At 40.9% G+C, this 19068-nt stretch overlaps 1 protein-coding gene across 4 annotated transcripts in view; it reads right to left on the bottom strand.

The window, feature by feature from the left end:
- The window catches only part of wdpcp (WD repeat containing planar cell polarity effector), an 88586-nt gene that overhangs the window by 8070 nt on the left and 61448 nt on the right, over positions 1-19068 (bottom strand). For 3 of the 4 annotated variants that reach the window (XM_085427313.1, XM_085427315.1, XM_085427316.1), the window contains exons 13-15: positions 17964-18027; positions 8552-8651; positions 2177-2282 (exon numbers count right to left, since the gene is read on the bottom strand). In XM_085427313.1, coding sequence (XP_085283439.1) covers positions 2177-2282; positions 8552-8651; positions 17964-18027 — 270 coding nt within the window. The remainder of the gene's footprint in view (positions 1-2176; positions 2283-8551; positions 8652-17963; positions 18028-19068) is intronic. The other variant, XM_085427314.1, reaches the window with a different exon arrangement.

The following is a 19068-nucleotide window of genomic DNA, read 5'->3' on the forward strand; positions in this document are numbered from 1 at the left end:
ATGGAAGGGGCTTAGAGAAACGCAGAGTGGAGGGGTTGGAGAGTGGAGGGTGGAGGGGGTGCAGCAGAGAGTCATCAGTGTTACAGTCAAACAGCCATGAAAAGCCTATGAGGATGAAAAGAACAAGAGTGCCTTTTTATCTAATGCACACAAATCCCATATAAATACTCCAATATGTTAGTTGGGGTATGACAAGGAAGGGCCCTCCATCACTTCCCCACCCCACCACCATCCCACAATAATAGAGCCGTGGATGTGGCTGTGTTTGTGTGTATGTTTGTGTGTGAGAGACGGAGAGGGATGCTTTCAGCGCGTCTTTAGTCACACTGTTTCAACATGTCATTCATGTGGACGATTGTATTAAACAATCACTCTGAAACACTGAGTTTGGTCTGCACTCTGGAGACTGAGCCGTAGTGAAAATGGACTCTGGTGGCGTTTTAAAAATGTGGCTCCCGGTTCAACTCTGGGATCGCTGGAAGCGTAAGACCCGGAACTGATGTGGTTTTGACATTTGAAATGTCGCTGGGAGTGAAGGCTCTTAGGCTGCAGCTGGGTCATTTGGCCACAGACGCTCTCATACGATTCATGAGCAGACAATGCAGAACCTCTGGGGGAACGTAGCAGTGTCTGGATGCCTTATTTGTAGTGAGCTGAACTAAATTTTTTTTTTAAATATAAATGGCAGCTCAAGTCAACATTTTTGCAAAAACAAAGTGTCAAATGATTGTGACAGTATAGTATCGCCTGCATTTGTAACCTCTTAACACTATAGAAAGTTTACGTTTGTTTATCTGCCTGATCCACAAATGTATTGTGGTTAATTCTCTCGCACTATATGCACAAAGGGTAAAGGAACAGTGTTATACTGTGTGTGTTTGGAAAGAGGTTAAAGTGATCAGCAAATCACGCTTCACCAAAACCTGTTGCTTCTTGTTTTTATCCAGAAGGACATAAAATACACTCACCAGCTACTACGTTAATGCGAATATCTAGTCAGTCGATCACTCAGTGCATTTAAGCATGCAGACATGATCAAAGCGAGCTACTGAAGTTGTGACCATCAGAATGAGGAGGAAAGGCAACTTCAGCAGCCTGTTTCGCACCAATAACCACACCATGTTCAGAGTATTTTAGAAACTGCTGATCTGCTGGGATTTTCCCCTCACAGCCATGCCTACGGTTTACAGAGAATGGTCTTAAAAACAGAAAATACCCAGTGACTTAATATTGTAAGGTAAAGACCCCACAATAACACAGAGAAACCCCAAACAATCAGGCGGCCCCTTATGAGCAAGCACTTTGGCGACAGTGGGAAGGAAAAACTCCATCTTTATCAGGAAGAAACCTCTGGTAGAACCAGGCTGACAGAGGGGCAAGCCATCTGCAGCAACCAGTTAGGGGTGAGGGGAGGGACACAAGACAAAAGGCATGCAGTGGAAGAGAGCCAGAGATGAATCATCACTCATAATTAAATGCATAATACTCAAATAACTGCTCATTAATTGGCGGTACAGGAGATTCACGTCATGGATGTGCGGTGGACAAATCTGCAGCGACTGTGTGATGTCATCTTATCTTTGAGGAGTGTTTCCAGCACCTTGCTGAATCTACGCCTTGAGGAATTAAGGCAGTTCTGAAGGCAAAAAGGGGATCCAACTCAGTACTAGGAAGGAGTATCTAATGATTGGCTGGTGAGCGTATGTACTAACATTAAAGGACCTCAGTCCAAAGCTTACAGCCTTTACAGTGTCATATGCACCACTTTGATAACTTTACAGTCTTTTTCTAGTGCCTCTTCTCTGATGCCATCACGCATGTCCTGAAAAAGAGCGTCCATGACTAATCGGGTATCAGTGTAAAAGCTGTAATGTCTCTCAGTCATAAAAAGGCAAGATTTTGTAACTTTAATCTGATCATAGACCACATAAAAGTTAGACACAACCACCGTACCGTCTCGGACTCATTTCTGGACTCTCCATACTGAAGCTTCAGCATTAACGTGTTGTTTTCTTCCTCAAGAAGGGAGGAGAAGGGAGGAGAATCTGGAAAATTTGCTTTGATATGAATATACAAATATGGTTCTAGATCTAAGGATGTCACACCCTGTTTGAAAACCAGTTTAAACAGATAACACTTGACAAATGTGGAACTGCACATGGTACATGTGACTCACTGTGTTGATGGGGAGCGTGGAGGGTCCGCTACACTTTGCGTCCTCGCTACCTGAAGGTCACTGAAGCTGGAACCACAGGCATCACTTCTGCCTCTCTGAAGATCTTCTTTAACACAAAATACAAATATAAGGATTAGGGAGAGCAAAAAATTAATAAAGTGACCCAGATTGTGTCACTGCTTTCATTACACATATACTAATAAACTGTGTGCTTCTCTGGCGTCAAGATGTTGCTCTGTTTATTGGCAGCTGCTGGTGCTGATATTTCGGTCTATAGCATGTTTCTAAGCCTTACAATTTCTCCTCTAAATATGGTTTGTATAAGGCGAACAGTGCCTGAGCGTCTGTTTCTGCTAATTTGGACATCAAACCTTGATCATCTTGTTACTGATAAACACTCGATTCGAGTTTCTGAATTGAGACAAGATGTCAAACAGTAAACGGCGGATGTGCGAACAAAGCAGCTGACAGAGCTGAGAAGGAAGCAAGAAACAAACGCTGCTTTCCCTCAACACACACCGCAGCTAACAGGCTTTTACCGCAACAACCAAGAAGAGAGGGAAAGAGAGGGAGCGGGAGGGAGGAGGAGGAGAAGTGGATCTTCAGATAAAGCTCTCATCTCTTTGCCTGTTGAAAAGCCCTGCAGTCATGTCAGCCTTTGTGAGGGGGAGACAGAACGATCGGGAAACCAACTTGGCTTCTCCTCTTGGCAAAACGCTACTCAAAGGAAAAAGAGATAGAGGGGAAAAGAAAGGGGCCTTCCCTCGCACTTGTTCGCTACTCTGCCTCTCACAATGCTCTATCTATCCAAATCAGCACACTTGTCAGCCAGACAGCTATAAGCGATTTCCAATGCTGTTATAAAAAGGGACCATTTCTAAGCTGAAATGTGTGTTCTCTATTGTGCGTTTATGTTTGTCTACAAGCGACAGCAGAATCTCTGTTCATCGGGACTTACAATGGATGCACATATGGGCCGTTTCCAAGTCTTAGACTGACATCCACCTTAAACAACCGCTCGATTTGGAAATGAGTCATTTTGTTTTTCTTTTTCTTTTTTTTTTTTAGAAAACAAATACAAAAATGAGTCAAACAATATGAGGAGATGTATTCATCTTTCCAGTGTTATTTTTTTTCCAGTTCTGCATTGTGTAAAATAGCACATGGTGGAGATGACCTAGATGAGGTTTTTTCCCCAGTTGCTACTCAGGGAAACCGCAGCAAGTAGTTTTTCTGTCCTATAACTCAGGTAGCTGCAGATGGGTTTCAAAGACTTTTTGAGTTGGCACAGAAGACGGAGGCGGAGACATCTGGGCTCATGTGTTTTCCTGTATCCTAAAAAAGGTGATTCTGGAAGTCATAATCCTACTTCAATAACAAGACCAAAGTTTTAGCATCAAAATATACTAAAAGTACATAAAGAAGAAGTATCGACCACATAGACTCATATGCACAACATTACTGGATCATAAACAGTGATTAATTAATATATATATCACTTTAATTTTGCAGCTCAAGATGCTGTTTAGCTTCATCTGTACTAATAGTTTTATATTTCAAAATATTTTCAATTTATGTAGTACAATAAAAGTTCAAAATATAGTGAAGCGGAAGTAGAAAGCAGCAACTGTAATATAGTGAAGTACCTGAGTAAATGTAGCAAGTTCCATTTCATCTGTTCCCATTTAATTACGCTCTCATGCAACAAATCAACAGTACACTAATGACTTAGTGGGCGGTGGTGGTGGTGACGGGGGCATCATATTTCAGGGTGGTCTGTGTCACCGCATGCTTCGCTTTTAGAAATGCCTTTCAGTACTTGCAGATAATTTCAGGTGTAAAACTGCCTCAGGATATAACCTCAAACGCAACTTGAATGATTTAACGGCTATTCTGACGTCTGGCTAAAGGACAGCAGTTTTAGGTTTTAGCAGAATTAGGCTTTAAGCTAATACATTCATTTAAACAAACAAAAAAACATAGCATCAAATAAATAAAATTGCAGGGTGGAGAACAGCAAAAAAACCCCACTCACACACAGTTGAAGGAAAAGTTCAATATACTGTCTAGCTGAATGTTGGTTTCTCCTTCAATGTTTTCTCCTTGTGCACCTCTGGACTTGCTTTATGGAAGTCCTGTTCTCACCACCTGCACACTGTCAAAGGCACAACCTGCAATTTGTATTTCTTTGTGGGGAAGAGGATGAGCCAAATATGGCCGTAGGTTGTTTGTGCTCCGTGTTCTCCCTAAGACGGCTCAGCATGTTACACTAGAACACAGCAATGACAGTCTGACTGGTAAAGAAATTTATGGTTCACAACTAAAAAAAACCTTAACAAGAATACTTCTGATCTGATGCAACATCTTTAAGCTTGGATGCAGCAAACTTTGACTGAAAACTACAGTTTGGTTCCTCAAACGATTCCACAGAACCAATCTATCATCATCAGTGATGATGAATCAATCTAAAGGCCCAGTGTAAGTAATATAAAGGAAATAACTAATCATTTGGTTCTTGTTTTTCTGTTTTTTTTTTTAAGTGGGTGAAGTTAGTTTGGTGATAGACTGGTAACCTTTCTCTCTCACCCGGTGACACCCTGGATAGGCTGCATCTTTCTTCATAACCTTGGATTGGATCAGCAGTTAAGAAAACTGAAGGATGCATGGAATAAATTATCATTTTAAAGCAAGAAAACAGATGCGAACAAACTACACATGCTGTTCAGTTAAATAGTGTCTTACACTGTTGCCTTAGAACAGATCCCCCACCATCTGTCCTAAAAAACGAAACAAAACTAACTAACTAAATAAAATGTGTAACAGGTACTCCAGTGAAAGTTACTGCTGGCCACTCATGACCGAAATCCATACAGAGGGAGGAAAAACTCTTTCAAAGCTCAGAACAAAGCTGGGGTTAGGTCATGCTTATGCTTTTGTCATAACAACAGGTTGACCTAATAGAGTTCATTTCAGATTTCACAAACAAAACGATCTGTTTTTAAGTTTCTCTTGAGCAGCAAGAAACTAGAATTGATCTGCTTTCAAACGACCACCAGAACACGTTTACACAAACACGTGTGTCTGCTTGATTTCTATTGAGAACAAACAACTTTCTTGAGTGTGTTTGAACTGAATTTTTTGACAATGTGGGGCAAAGGTGACTGAAGCTGCACTGTGGGAACTTTGTGCACAGAGAACATGTGACTGATGACACAGTCTGTGTTTAGTCAGTGAGGAAGGAATCAGGAGGAGACCATGTGATGATGAGAACAACCAGACATACCTGCAGATGTTATTTATATTTTAACAGCAAACAACACTCTGATTAATTTGCAAAGCACATATTAGTACATGCAGGTACGGACTGAATTTAACTGAAAACCCTGAAAGGCACCGAAACTCGAAAGTTGACTTCTTGTCGTTACCTTGGACTGGTTCTTAGTGAGCACTTTTCTACTCTATCTTGAACACTCAAAGCGCTTTACACAACTTGTGCAATCACCCAATGACACCCATTCGCACAAGCACTTTTTCCTAAGCTGTTACCAAGTGCTTCCTAACTAACATTCACACACATTCATATTCCGATGGATGCATCGAAGAGCAACTTGGGGTGAGTATTTTGCTCAAGGATATTTGGCATTCAGACTAGGGGGAAGCCAGGAATGGAACCACCAACGATCAGTAGATGACCTGCTCTACCGCCTGAGCTACAGCCACCTTAAAAGTTAAAGTGGTTTCCTTAACAATCAGTCCGTTTACTGCTTCTGTTTTAGGGGCTTGCACATGCCCAATGATAAATGTGTGAGTGTGTCACAAACACGCCAGAGGCTGTGTTTGTGTGCGTGCACGCATGCATGCATGTGTGTCTGTAAAGCGAGACTTGTTCACTGGAGCCCTCTGCTTGAAGCAAGCCACTCATTATTTATGACCTGGCTTTTCTGCTCTGTTAATATGCTGTCTGCTTGTCTGTCTAACATACAAGGGGACACACACTCTTATAAAATGGGATCAGTTTAACAGTCCTCATCAAGGGCTGTGACAACACTAAGTGTCACTGTCATGAGTGTGTGTGATTTCTAAATGAATTCAGACCTTCTGACGGCTGACTGTGTCATTTTTTTTTTTAAATCTATTAATCAAATAAACTTTAATAAGAAAACATTTTTTATTTAATTTACGGTATAATCACATGAAAACGAGTTTTCACAGGACTGTGCATGCAAGTTAACTCTTAATGTTACCAAGGTCAGACCATGCAATGCTCAGAGAACCTGCAAAAAACCAAGAGGTACATTTCTCTACAGCCTCAGTTATCATGCTAAATTGTAAAAATCATGACAGTAAAAATAGAAAAAGACTGAACAAGTATGGACTACTTGAAAGGGTTTTCCAGAAGAAAGCCTCGTCTCTCTAAGAACAACATGGCAGCATGGTTTAAGTTTGCAAAGCTGCATCTGAACAAACTACAAGACTTCTGGAATAATGTCCTTTGGACAGATGATACAGAAGTGGAGATGTTTGGTGTCACATTTGATGAAAACCAAACACTGCATATCAGCAAAAATACCTCATACGAACTGTCAGAATGGCTGTGAAGGGGTGATGATTAGAGCTTGTTTTGAAACCACAGGACCTGGGCATCTTCCAATCACTGAATCGACCATATGAGGCCATCTGTGTGATAGATAAAGCTTGGCCGAATTTGGGTCATCTACAACAGAATGGCTGGAAAAAGAAAAGAATCTGCGTTGTGATGGCCCACTCCAGACCTCAACCTGACAAATACTGTGACGGGACTTTAACTATTTTCCTCTATACCCTGTGATTGCACCTCACTTTACATCAATAAAGACGGGTGTTGACAACCACCAGTTTTCGGGTTTTTCCACAGGTAGCTGCAATTTGTATTGCAATGTGGATTATCCCCTTTTATGTAAAGACTTGCGATGTACTTTCTTTTTACCGACTTTATGTCCCATATTACGAAACTGCAAGTAAAGTAAAATCTAGTGACACATAATGAAGCTTCAATGCTGTAGAAACATCATCTACTGCTATGCAGCAACACAGGATAAGCTTTGAATCAAGTAGATAAGTTTGCACTAAATATTATCATTTTATTCAGTGAAGTTGTGAGGACTGATCAGGACCCAGACTTCTGACTGTGAAAGAAAAATATAGGCAGGCCATACAAACCAACGTCGTGTTTAACATTCATTAATTTCTTTGTTTTCTTTACTTTGGCAAGTTAATATTTGATGTTTTCCCTCTTCTTTATTTACACTTTATCTACACTTTCTTCGTTCCTCACTTGTTATTTATTTTCCCTTTTCACCCTCCTTCTTATTCCCACTGTCATGCCTCCTTTTTCTTTCTCCCTTCTGTCCCTCTTGCTCTAAAGTGCTGTTGTCCAAGGATAGGACACGCTGCAGGTGATGGAGGCAAATCATCGAGGACATAATTAAGAGGCTTACGAGGAGGAGTGTGCGTTTTACGCATCACATTTGAAATATTAAAAAAAAAAAAAAACTGCATGCAAACAGGCCTCACAGTTAGACAAGCGCTCATTTTCATTCACAGACAAACACACAGACACTCAGCCGTAGGGGTTTGACCTTATACAGTCGAGTTAAATACCTCTCTTGCTTCATTTGGATGTCTGAGTACACATACACACGCACGCACAGCCTTCCAGTGTGTTTTAAGCACCAATGAAGGACTCTTCCGACATGTTCATCTAGTTCCCTCACAAATTTGAATGTAGTCTGCTCACCCGTTGGCCCTCAAAGCTTCTGTGAGGAGTTGTGTGTGTGTGGTGTGTTTTTGAGTGTGTGTGTAATCAGGAACGTAGCTTGATCCCCTCTGGTATGTGCTTTCGGGAGTGTTTGTCAAAGGGCAGCAGCAGAGGCTGAAAATTGACAGAAAAGCTGGGTCTTTCCTCCTCTTGCTGGTGTCAGACTACATTTCATTAGCCTGACATTAAAGACTTTGTCTTAAATGTATAAAACGTAATCTTGAAATATCTACGGTGTGGGGCTAAATTCTAATTGTCCACTGTGTAGTCATCACTTTATATCATTTGTGACAAATATTTCCTGCAGAATCTCACTTTTGCTCATTCTTATATACCAAATAAGCACATGTTTTCAGAGTTTTGACACAGCTATTACTCTGGCAATCATGATTCTCCTCTGTGCTGTTAAAGGAAGGCTAGAGCCCGAGAAAAAAATCTGCTCTCAGATGTGAGAAAAGTGTGTCACAGTGAGTGAGTTACCGAGGTTATCAGGTATCCACCTCCCATTTCAGATGTGAGGAGAAATAACGAGTCACATTTAGTGTCTTTTGGTTAGACATGATGATTACTTTTCTTACCGTTGCCTGCATTGGTCCGGGCCTCGATTTCATTAGCTTTCCTCTTGGCCACATCTGCTAGCACCAGCTCGCCCTTATCACTGGCAACATAATGGAGGTCCTTTGAAGGTAATGCAAGAAAGAAAGAAACGTGAACGTTAATCTAAAATGAATCTAGGCTCAGATGACAATAGGGTTTTTTTTATTTGAGGGGTTTTGGGTGGGGGAGATGCGGCATTTTGGCGGGAGAAGGAAGAAACAGATGAAATGACAGGGGGAAAAAATGAACCGTTTGAAGCCCAACATCAGAAGGAGCACCGGTTTGGATGAAATGCCGGTTCCTCAAAAAACTTTGAAATCAGCCTTCTTGCACCCCACACCATCACCAACCTCCTGCACACACACGTGCACACACAATCACGCCCGCTTCCCTGGTTTTGAACTACGGAGGATGTTATCAGTCACATTTCAAAAGTGTGAGAGGAGACGAGGGACTGTTCACCTTTCAGAAACGCTGGTATTCTCTCTTTACGGAGAAACATATCCAGCTGAGCACATTACGATATCAGCCTGCGACAATATTGGAAACAGCATGTATCCTCTGTATCTCTCTGTTTGAGTCTCACATGGCCACAAAGATGGAGATAATGTGGCTAAATGATGTCTGAGGGTGGCTGATTTAAAGCCCAGCGCTGCCACATATTCATTAACAACCACACTGAGTATTACATCTCAGTTGTAGGAGTATTACATCTGCTTCCACAAGCGAGGCAGAGGTCAATTCATTATTTATTAAATTGTGGAAAAATACAAAAATATCTATATAATGCTTTAAGTGATGTGCTTCGAAAATGCCAGAAACAAATAAAATAAAGGAGGTGCTTCTAGCGTTTTGCAAAGGGCCTTTCCCCCTAGAGCCACACGTTCTGTGTCCAGGTTACAAAACACAATTGCTGCAGATTTATTGAAGGCTGTCCAGCCTGGTACGTTCAGAGAGACGTTTCTGTTGCATCAGATTTGGAAGAGCTGCAGCTGAGACGTTCTCATTTGCAATTTTGATCAGATGGCAGTAAAACTGTAGTTTTTCCTCTAACTCACACTCTGGATTGATAATGAACAAAATGAGACGTGTTTCTAAATCCTCCCATTCAAAGAGCCCGAGCTTTTCATCTTCAAGCTTACAGTTTTGTTATGCACTGAAGTTGAAAGTAGAAATTCCAAACATTAGTTGAGGTCTCAACTTTATTTTCCCTTTATGAACTGTCTGAATTTGACCAACATAAAACAAAGAGAAGTTTTTTTGTACTGCTTTTTTTTTTTTTTAACTATATGTCACATCAGATACTTGTAATTGTCCTCTTGGTATCTAAGGAAGTTAATACATTAATTACCTTTAAATACCCACTGCTTGTTATCATGTCACTTGTTTAAACAATTAAATGAAACTTTGTTTTTTCTGGACTCTTTGTTCTTTCGGTTTGTTGGTTGTTTTATGTTATTAGGTTTTCCATTCACTGTATGAATGCTTGCTTGGACCACCTTGAAAACCGAGGCATATTTCGCAAGAGGTTTTATCTAGAAATGATAAATATGAATACTAAAAAAAAAAGGTTTATAGTGTAGAAAGACCCTGGGAGCTCTGTATTTGGTTGTGTTTATTCACTTTGTTTTGTCAAATTGTTTTCAGGCATTTTCTTAATTTGCATGTGTGTTAAGCTTTCAGGGACACCCAATTAATCAGACTTTTTGGATATCAAAGGCAAATACAACATACTATAATGATCAGTCTATAGATAATTTGCATGTATTTTGAGAGTGAAGCAGCTTAGTTCATTCAATGAATTTCAGAATAAAAGGAAGAATGTTAAAGGTTGGCTTTGTTGTTTTCATGTAAAGACACTGGAAGCATCATCATCATCACCATGTTGCTGCAGTTGTTGCATCCTGTGAATGTGTTAGCAACGCTGCTGAAAAGGCCAAATATACAAACTATACAAATGTGAGAAAATGTTAAAGTCTGTGCAGTAATAATGGCAGAACCTCTGTAACATTCGACCTCTTGAATTGATTGAAGTGGGAGTGAATCAAACCCTCATCCTGGCACCCCATGAGGGTTGAGTGAGAGTCGCAGGGTTTCCCCGGGCTGAGTGCAGGGCCTGAAGCTCCATCAAAGGGTACAGCGTGTTAAGGAAAGTCTTCCGCCTCAGCGACATCACAGGACATCACTGCCGTGACTCAGGGCTCGCCATGGATAACCCTCAGCTGGCTAAAGCCAGCCCCCAGCTGAGTCTGCACCCGGCCCTAATACCCCCATATTGTAACCCAGCTTTTGTACCCCCAGAGGAAAGAGAGAGGGGGGTGCTGGTTTCCAAAAGAGGTGTGGAGCAGAGAGGGATTGAAGCAGACCGAGAGCGAGAGTAAAGGGGAGAGAGAGTGGGAGAGAGGTGCTGAAATTGAGGAGTATGAATGGGAACAGATTGGGTAATTATAGTGCGGTGCCTGCCCTCTGTGGCGAAGAGTTAGGAGGAAATGTGAAAATGGCCGACAACAAAATGGCCTCAAAAGAGCCTAAATCGGCTCCCAGGACTGAGGTGGCCAATTGAGCCCCTGTGAACGAGGAGACATGGCCCCTCAATTAGATATGAGTGAGGCTTCTTAATTGATAACAAACAGAGCAGCACAAGATTAAACAGACGAGGAGGGAGAGGAGGCAGTACAGTGAAATGATGGAGAGGCGCGTGAGTGACAGAGCACAAGGGAAGGGAGAGGGTGAACAAGACGCAAAAAGACGAAAGGGAAGCAAAACTCACAACAACAAGGAGAGAGAAAGAGAGAGCGGGATGACAGACAGAACAGAACAATATGAACATTTGATGTTGGGGCGCTTTATTCCAGCTTAGCCCCTCATAATGCTGTCTGAATCTGAGGAAAGAGACCCAGTGAAAGACGAGTGAACAAATGCGAAATGATAGAGAGACAACTGAGAGCTGGAAAGAGAGAGAAAGGGAGAGAGGAGTATCAACCCGACTAAGAAGGGATAACAATAATACTGCATATAAAACCATCAGATATTACACCTCTTATTCCCCAACGCTCAAACGCGACACTAATCTTATTTATATAAGAGCTTTAGGGGTTGCAGCGAGCCAGCTAACCGCACCGATAAAGAGGGGCGTTTTAGTGGGCCATATTTGGGGAGTAGAGGGGAGGGAGGTGGTGGATGCTAAGAGCCCGATATTGCCTGATATTTGGGTTACCTCCAAATAAATGAGGGATTAGGTTAACTGGCACACAGCAGCGCTTACAGCACATTAACTGACGGGCTCGTGTCTGTATGTTTGCAGTGTGACGTGTTGGCTTTGGACTCAGGATCGATGAGAATGAGCATACACAAAGTGCACTGCACTTTTTTAGGCGAGCATGTGTGCACAAAAGCTTATTATGGAGCGATAACAGCATATAAACTCAGTGCCCTATGGATGTGTGGCCGTTTGCAGAGACTGCAAAATAATTCAGATAATAATAATCAGATATTTGTAGATTTTTAATTCTTCTGTAATTTTCAGTGCATTTTTAGTGCCTTTCCTTATTGCCTCAAACTTTACAGTTTATTCTTATAAATCAATGCCTATTTGTGACATCAAACTAACAACCAAATATGAATGTATTCTTATTTGTTGCCCACCTTTTTCAACTTTTAATAAAAGCAAATCAAGTGGGTGGACATGGACAACACATCACTTAAAAAGCAATGGGTTATTGGTATATTTACAGTACACACATATTCCACTCATACATTCAAATTGCAGCGTTACACGTAAAGGTCAGTTTGATCATGTGGTTTATTTCTTGTAATGCCTGGCATTTGATAGCTCTGTGAATTCCAGTGATGCACCTGTGAGCCCGGAGTCAAAATGATGATGGTCACTTATACACGTCTGAAATCTCAACATGCAGGGATTAGTGAATGAGTACGGGCACAGCTTTTGCTCTTTGATTCATGGGGGTGGCATTAAATCCTGATGATTACCTCTGAAGCAGACACACTGGAAAATATCTACCTGGACCTAGTCGGCTATCCCTGGTGATAAACACACACAAATAGCTGTGAGTCCTACAAGTTCTAACTAAATAATAAACTAAATTTTGAGCTCACGTGGCTGCTGAAATGTTTAAGGACACAGTTATCATTTAACGGCTGCCAACGAATATTCAGTTAAATAGTAAGAAGAAGCCTGGACAAAATTCCACCCACCCAATTCTACCAAAGATCGTCCAGTCGCGACATATTTAAAGATGTTAAATATGCAAAAATGAAACAGAGAGAACAATGACAGAGGCTCACATACAAACTATGATACATAAGTATTCATAGTGCAGTGTGACTGCTAATCCTGAAGATCAGTAAAGTTTAATTACAACTTTCCTATCAGACTGGTGATTAGTAACCACATTTTCTGAAAGAGACCTGAAAAACATACTATATCTACTTTTCTCTAGGTGTCACGCACTTCCTAATTCCTTCAGCCACCTATCGAAGGTTGGATGTGTCTCAGACTTCCAGGACTGCAGCAGAATTTTTCTTGCTAACAGTGGTAATAATGAAATGGCCTGAGCCTCACAATGATCATTCCCACTGCTTAAATCATCAAGCCTGAACACTGCTGCAAAAGCGGAAAGGAAAAATAGAGTTTGGTGAAAAATTCAAATAGGTGACCCCAAAAAGTCTGCACACAGAATAAACCGATAGGATAGGCTTCCTTGCTCTGTTGATATAGATATACTATCGAGTTACTATGATGGTTTTCCAAGCATTTTTCCTACACTTCATCAGTAATCTCAGTAACAGTTCTACTTGCCAATCTGCAGAGACTTTGTTTGTTTTTTATTACAACATATTAATTGGTTGTCGAATGGTTGTGATCAGATAGCCACACAACATCCATCCATTCACTAATGTGACCAGACTGGAAAAGCATTGGCACTTTTCTAGTCTCACTTACCTCTCAAAGCAGTTTATGCTACTAATCACACATTCATACAGTGCTGTATTCTCCACTGCTCATCCACAACCGGCTTAGAATCACCACTCATCCAAACATACATGTCTCTGGAGGAAAAAATGCACAAACGCTATACACTGCCTGGAATCAAACCAGGAACCTTTTTGCTATGAGGTGATAGTTTATTGTGTGAGCCTATGCACAGTCAAAACTTACACCTTCAGCACACCAAACTCAATATTACCAAACAGCACATTTGCCAAGGTGCTGAAGAGGAAGAGATTTTCTTTCAGTTTTCAAACAGATCTACATGTAAATTGTTTTTTGGAAATCTTATCAATGATGTGAAAAGATGCCTTTTCACCTTTTACTTTTTAACCAAATTAGTTTTTGCTGGGTGGTGCAAACACATGCACACAAAAACATATTAACAACCTGACATAAAGTTTAATCCTCTGTACATGAGCGTATCCGTTTCACATTTGTTTTCTGACACATCTGCTATCCAGGAGTCTTGTGTTTGACTTCTATCTGATAGGCCTTAAGGACTTTAATTGTGCTAATTGCTTATCTAAGCAACAACAATGAGCTTACTGCCAAAGATGTGCTATTCCTCCTCCACCTACAGCACTGCCAAGCCTGGCATCAGATAGGAGAGGAAGATAGAGGGTGAACCGAAAACATGCAGCTCGCCTTACTGCTTGTGTATCTAACAAGAAAAAGTACAAGCCCTCACTGGGGAACAAAAGAGCCGGCATCAGATTTCGGCTATCACACAATTTGATTTAATTAACAAGCTACATCAAGAGCCAAAAAAAAAACCCAGGAAGAGAAGAAGAAGAAAAAGGGGAGGTGGTGGAGGGAAAGAAAACTTGACTTGGCTGACGAATGACCTAATTGGTTACATTATCGACTCATTATCAAAGGCTAATTAGGGAGCTACTAAACAGCATCAATTATTTTTAAAAAATGCAAACGACTCAGTAACCCCCACTACCAACTCTTCATACACCCCACCAACCTCCACCACCACCACCAATTCCTCCTCCCCCTCAATTTAACCCGACACAAGTGTTTCATTTTAACAAAAGGTTTCTTCTTTTGGGGAAAAAAGGCTTGGAGGGCCTCTATTGTTAGCTGGGAAACAATGGGGCAAGAGGGGACGGGGGTCTGATGATAGAGGGGGTGTATCATGCTGAGCATTTCTAGAAGAGGTGAGCATGTTATCTGTGTGCATGTGTGTGCTCTTTACCAAGTCGACGGTGCGTTATTGAGTTCTATGGGCGAGTTTGGTAGTTAAAAAGAGTTTGGCGAAGGTGGGGGTTGCCCTCATTAACCTCCTCCACCTCGACTCGATCAGCAAACCAGTGGGTTAAAGCAACAACACAACCTAATTAGACAGAAGGACAGAGCGAGGGGTGAAATGTCAACGTCCTCCTTCTCTCTCTCTTTTCTCTTTCGCTCTTTGTGCACAATGAGGTGCTGCTCTCTTGGTCGCTGAGGCAAAAAAGTGCTTGAAAAAGGTTGTTGTGACTGAGCCTGAACTTTGTTACAGATCCAGCATGACAAGGACTTGCAATTATCTGTTAAATTTGGTGAGAATTCCCATAATGGGCCACCACAAAGGGATCCGCAGATGCTTAGTAATTCGGTCTCTGAAATTTGTTTGTAAAAGAAAAAGAAAAAAGGAGAGTAAAATAGGGCAGTCAAATGATGTTCAAGAGCTCAGAAAGATGTCACCTGTCCATAGAAACAGCTCTCTCACATACATCACTTTTATATTTACATATATATGTTAGAGATGCATTTATCTCCATGCGTAGATTTTTTACATTTACTTTTCTCAAACAAGAAGTGAGTGACCTGGCTCCACAACCATACCCATGAAATCTCGCCCAGTCCCGAGAGCCAGTGGACACAACGGTGCCGGATAAAAATCACACCAGCTTCACACAATCTGGCTTCAAGGTCACGTTCTGTTTGCTGCTGTGATCCAAATCCTCTCTGTGAGGGAAATCGCTTTTTTTTTTTTTAAGAAAAAAGAAAAAGCCTCATTTTACCAGTTAGTAATACACTAATCACAATTTCGTGATTTAACTAGATCTTCTTGTCTGTTTAGGGGCAACATTACTCAAAAAAGGTGTGTGGACTTTTACCTGAGATGAAGCTTATTTAGGAAGGCTTCTCTATCACTGTCAGAGCCACATTGTTTATTGTGTCCCATATCTTTTCAAATACATGACAAATTATAGTCGCTAAAAATGGGAGCTATAATCTTGATGTTTTTAAGAAAATATGGCAGACAAAGAAGAATTTAGAGCAATGACAGAGGTATGTTTTACAATCATGTTTTGCAATCACATTAGTGCTTCTGACTAAAGATACAAGTTATCATGTCTGCATCGAATCATTTAAAAAAAAAAAAAAGATGACAGAAGAAGATTGTGAAAGTACATGAAGCTATATGGAAAATATGGCAGAGGCTTTCTGGACTGATTTTCTTGACCTCTACTTTGCTGACAGTACAGGCCGCCTTCCGCTCGGGCTGATTTGTCCTGTAACTGACTCCACCCATCGAAGCTAGTTCATACCCTTCACTGAAATGTATTATGATTACAGCTTTCTCTCCCCTCTCACTCATCTGGACACAGTTTCATCTCCCCCTTCCATCATTTTTGTGTTACATTTATCATTTAGTTTTCCATCTACACCACAGCCTCCTCCCCTCCCCTCTCTGCCCCCCTCTTTCCTTTGCACTCTTTCAAGGTTCACAGGCTCGACTCCACCTTTTCAATTCGGCTTCCCAGCAGCACTACTTAGTGGGGAGGGAATTGGAACCAGTGCTATCAGTGTGATTGAGGGACCAAGAGGAGTGTGTGTATGTGTGTAAGAGGGTCTGTATTAATGTCTGGGGTGTTGGTGAAGCATGGAGCAAAAGGGGCCCCATGAAAAAGGGGGTCAAACACATAGGAGCATTTCAGCGTGGAGTGGAAGAAAGAACGAGTTAGAGCGAAGATGAGAGGAGAGGAAAAGGCTGAGCTGAGGCCGTGGAGGTTGTGAAAAGATAGAGGCCCATACTGAGATCACACCTGCTCTCTGACACGCAACACACACACACTTGTATGGGTTACAAGTCATGTGCAAATGAAAGTAACAAGGGTGCAACAGTGAATGAGCAATTATAATAGGTTTTATACCAGTGGAAGAGCTGCAGAGAAGCTCCCTATAGCGCATGAGTCAACATCTAACCCTCAGGAGTCCATCTAGAGCAGATACACCAAACATGTTTTATTTCACTAACATAATCTAGAGTAAACATGTTAAGAAGACCTGATGAAAAGGTTCATGTACACAGATTCCAGATTTTTTTAAGAGAAAAAAGGCATAAAGGTAAGCTTAAACAAACAGTTATCAGAGCTCACAACTTTTTTACTGTAATATTATAAGTGATTATGAGAAAGAATTTCCAAATATTCACTGGTATCCGTTCATCTATTTTTATGAGTTGGGTTCCTTACACTTTCTTCAACAGACAAAAAAGAAAAGATTCAGAGTTTTCATCATTCAAACCTGACTGCTGAAAATGAATACATTATAAAAGGTGCCCAAGAAAGACAAGACTTAGTATAAAGTATAACAATAGTCTACAGACATGTGTCATACTTAATGTCATAAAGCAGGTATTTCGAAACAAATACAGGTATTGATGAATGAAGAAAAATGGCGGTAAGCATGTTACACGTCATGACAGATTCAGTCCATGCAGTGGTAATTTGGACTAAAATTGCAAGAAAGGGATCTTTTAAACATGTGTGGTACATGCTATGCCATTCTATTTTCACTGGCATATTTTAAATATCATTTAATTTAAAAGCCAATGGCATATAAATTTGAAATTTATACTCTAGCTCAAAGGTTTCTAAATTTCAGAGATATTATATGTGTACCGTAGTTTGTTAATCCCTGTTAGCCAGAAGCTTGTGGTTCAGATTCTGCTAAACACTCAATTTCACACAGTTCTTTCTACTTTTGGTTCTGCATGATGTCAGACAGGAGGGATATCCTTATATGGTCGTCTCAGATGCACAGCTTTGACTGTAAGCAACCCACTTGTTGGGTAAATAGTCTGTTTGTGAGCAGCATTCACTTTAAAGTAAGTTGGCTTGACAGGAAGATGGTCTCAAAAGAGCTATATAACTGATCAGCAGCACCAAATCCCATAAATATGGATGATTTTAAACCTTGAATCATTGGCTATTTTCATTAGTTCATTTGTTAAATTAGTTGATAATTAATGTCCATGGAATTACATATTTTATTTAAGAAAAAAAAAGGCTTCCTCGTGGATTCTGTTTTGATGTCAACAACCCTTTTTGTGACTCTTTTCCCCCTCAAGAAAGCACATAAAAGGAAATTTTCTTTCTACTCACCATGAATAAATCTCTGGCTTCTAAATCTACAGCGAGGAGGAAGGCCTTCTCGAAACACTGGTGCCTGCAGAGAAAAAAGGAGACAGTGAAAAAGAAAGACAACACCCTGAACATGAAAGCAAAACAATCATCAATCTAAAAATACATGCTTTGAATGAAAATGCATAGTTAAATAAGTCTAAGGTACATTTACGTGCTTGCTTTGGTCTGCATGTAGACACACGCCTCAATACAGACATGCACATGCACCTCTGCATTCAACACTGTCAATAATTGAACTGAGAATAGCGAGCTCTTTTCCTATTATCCAGAATTAAAGCTGGGAGAGAGAGCTGTATCTCCCAGTACAAAACACCTCAACTTTCCCCGGCTACAGCCGACATGAAACAAACAAACACAAGCGGAGAGAGGAGGTGCGGGAAGGAGGGGGGGCGGGGGGCGCCTTCCTTCATTTGATGTTGATGGAGAGAAAAAGAATGCAGGTAGGTGATAAGAGAGGAGAGGACGAGGGATGCCAAACAACGCTCCAGCTCGGCTACAGAGGAGGAAAAAGAAAGAGAGGGAGAGGGAGCGGGGGGTAATTGCGGGATGGAGAGCAGTGAGCAGCAGTGTGTGGGAACAACAGGGTCTATTTCAGTCAAACAGGCGTTTCAAAAGGCTCTCATGGCAGAAGGGAAAATGAAACAACAGTCTAAACAGGTGCATGCGTGCTGCTTTGCCTTATGAATGACTCAAAGCTGCATCAGTATGTGTGTGCAATGAAATTCAAAAGCTATTTCTGTTTTAGAATTTTTAATAGCAATAAAGAGAAGGAAATAAGCAGTGTTAAATTGTTTCTGAAAGAGGTTTTTGGATATTATTTCTTATTCTGATTCTCCACCCTGTGCTGATAAACTGCACTAAATGTTCCAGTAATCCCTTGAAAATAGTCTGTGCATGTATTTGTCTGTGCAAAGTCTTCAGAGATCTGGAACCTGATTGAGGAATGTACTCTTAATGCTTTTACTTTTTAGATGTCTACATTTTTTTTTATTTCAGGAGAGCTATACAAAACACAGTCCTTGACCCCTTGAGGACATGCACAAAGTAAATTTCTCCCTCAGTC

The sequence above is a fragment of the Rhamphochromis longiceps genome, linkage group LG13, assembly GCF_057381845.1.
Source record: "Rhamphochromis longiceps isolate RC_006_pf linkage group LG13, R_longiceps_female_GT1.1, whole genome shotgun sequence".
In the NCBI taxonomy this organism is placed as follows: domain Eukaryota; kingdom Metazoa; phylum Chordata; class Actinopteri; order Cichliformes; family Cichlidae; genus Rhamphochromis; species Rhamphochromis longiceps.